Source organism: Olea europaea, chromosome 10 (assembly GCF_002742605.1).
Source record: "Olea europaea var. sylvestris chromosome 10, O_europaea_v1, whole genome shotgun sequence".
NCBI lineage: Eukaryota > Viridiplantae > Streptophyta > Magnoliopsida > Lamiales > Oleaceae > Olea > Olea europaea.
Window position 1 is genome coordinate 35,364,262 of NC_036246.1, and position 1,895 is coordinate 35,366,156.

Below are 1,895 nucleotides of genomic sequence, written 5' to 3' on the forward strand. Positions count from 1 at the left end.
ATATATTTGATTTATTTATTTTTCAAACTAGAAAATAGTAGACTTGTCCTTTTTTTGTTAGTGGATAGATGAGAGAAAGAAATGGAAAGTGAATTACCTGTCAAATAAAAATTAGTAAAAAAATATGGTTAAATGATCAAAAGTTGAAAAATATTTTTTCATGAAAAAATTGTCAATCAAACTTCTCAAAAGTAAAAATTTGGTCAAAAAATGACGTCTTTCATGAAAATAAAGTCAATCAAATGCACTCAAATCAACGTGAAATTAATAAATATTTTATTTCAAAGAATATCTTATTATAAATAAAAGAAAATAATAGGAAATAATATTAATGTGCTTTTATTGATTTTATTTATACACGGCCAACTCATGTGAGTATGTGGGACTTTATAAATAATAAACACAAAGAAATTGTATTAAATTTATTTCAAAAAGTGTAACATCTAAATAGTGATGGCAAAAAAACTCGCCTCAACATGATCCATCCTGTATGGGGCAAAAAATCCACCCCGAATGGGCTGACGGGGCAGGGCAAGGTAGGGCGGCCCGTTGCGGGCCACAGGCGTAGGGCGTCCGTGAAGGAAAAAAATTAAAAATAATTTTATTTTTAGACAATTCACCCGTTAAAAGCTCATTTTGAATTTGTATTTTATTCTTTAATAATAACATAACTTGAAACTTTAAATATGTAAAGAAAATAAAAAAAAATTAAACGAGACAAAAAGTCACCCCACCGCCCCATCTCGGGTGGGACGAGGGTGAAGGGGGGGCGCCCAGTCCCGTTTTGTAAGAACCTGTGGGCTTATGGGCTGGTTTGTCTTCCAGTTATTGGGTCAGTCTGTCTTCCTATTAATTCCTTTAAGTATTGTATTTGGTCATTAGTTAATGAAGTCCAATGGGTTATGCTTGACCCAGTCCAGTAGTAGAAATAAATACCAGAGTTGACTGAGTCCACAGTCATGTCTGAGTCTTTAGGAAGAGTCTGTAGTGCAGTAGTCATGTTCCTTATTTTTCTGAAGTAGAGTCTGTTAGAGGAAGACGTGGGGAACTGGAAGTTGTGGTCATTTGTTTTGTATTTAACCTTGAAGATATATGAAAAAAGGCATCTATCTGGCAAGTTGCACCATCACAGGTGTTTGGAGGTGAATCCCCTCGAAATGATTCAGCATTCATTGTTCTTTTTCACTCATATATCAAGTTGATTCCTAACATTTTGGTATCAGAGCCAGGTTGTCCTTTAATGGAGACCAGGAATACGTAATTGGAGAAGGCAATCGCCAACCTGAAGGAGTCTCAGGTGGCGCAACAGGAAGCTACTGAACAGAGGTTCTTGCAATTTCAAGCAGAGCACCAATAGACCATGGAGGCTTTAACCCAACAGATGCAGACACTCTCCAGTCATATGGCCACTCTTGTGAAGCAGCAAGGCAAAAAAGTAGAAGAACCAGAACCCATAAACAGTGCACGTCAACAAGTAAATTCGAATCCCATAGCCCACATTCAACCCGTTGAAGATTTGGGAGGTATTCAAGTCCGTTCTGCCAGACTGGATTTTCCTCGTTTTAATGGAGAGGATCCTAAGAGTTGGATCTATAGGGCAAATCAGTTTTTTGCCTACAACCAAACTAACCCTCTACATAGGTTGGTTCTGGCTTCATTCCACATGGAAGGGAAGGCTCTTTCTTGGTATCAAGATTTAGAAGCTACGGGTGGGATAACTAGTTGGGAGGGATTCTTAACTTCCCTTCAAACTAGATTTGGCCCATCTGCATTTGAAGACCCTATGGCAGACCTAACACGGTTGAAGCAAACGTCCACAGTAGAAGCCTACAAGTCAGAATTTGAAGTGATTTCCAACCAGCTACGTGGGTTGGCTGAGCCTTATAAACTAAGCT

At 38.0% G+C, this 1,895-nt stretch overlaps 1 protein-coding gene across 1 annotated transcript in view; it reads right to left on the minus strand.

The window, feature by feature from the left end:
• Window positions 1–1,313: 1,313 nt before the first annotated feature.
• LOC111400586 (RNA-binding protein 7-like) overlaps window positions 1,314–1,895 on the minus strand; it is an 8,066-nt gene continuing 7,484 nt past the window's right edge. The window contains exon 4 of the mRNA XM_023027993.1: window positions 1,314–1,546. Within this exon, the coding sequence (XP_022883761.1) occupies window positions 1,314–1,546 (233 nt within the window). The remainder of the gene's footprint in view (window positions 1,547–1,895) is intronic.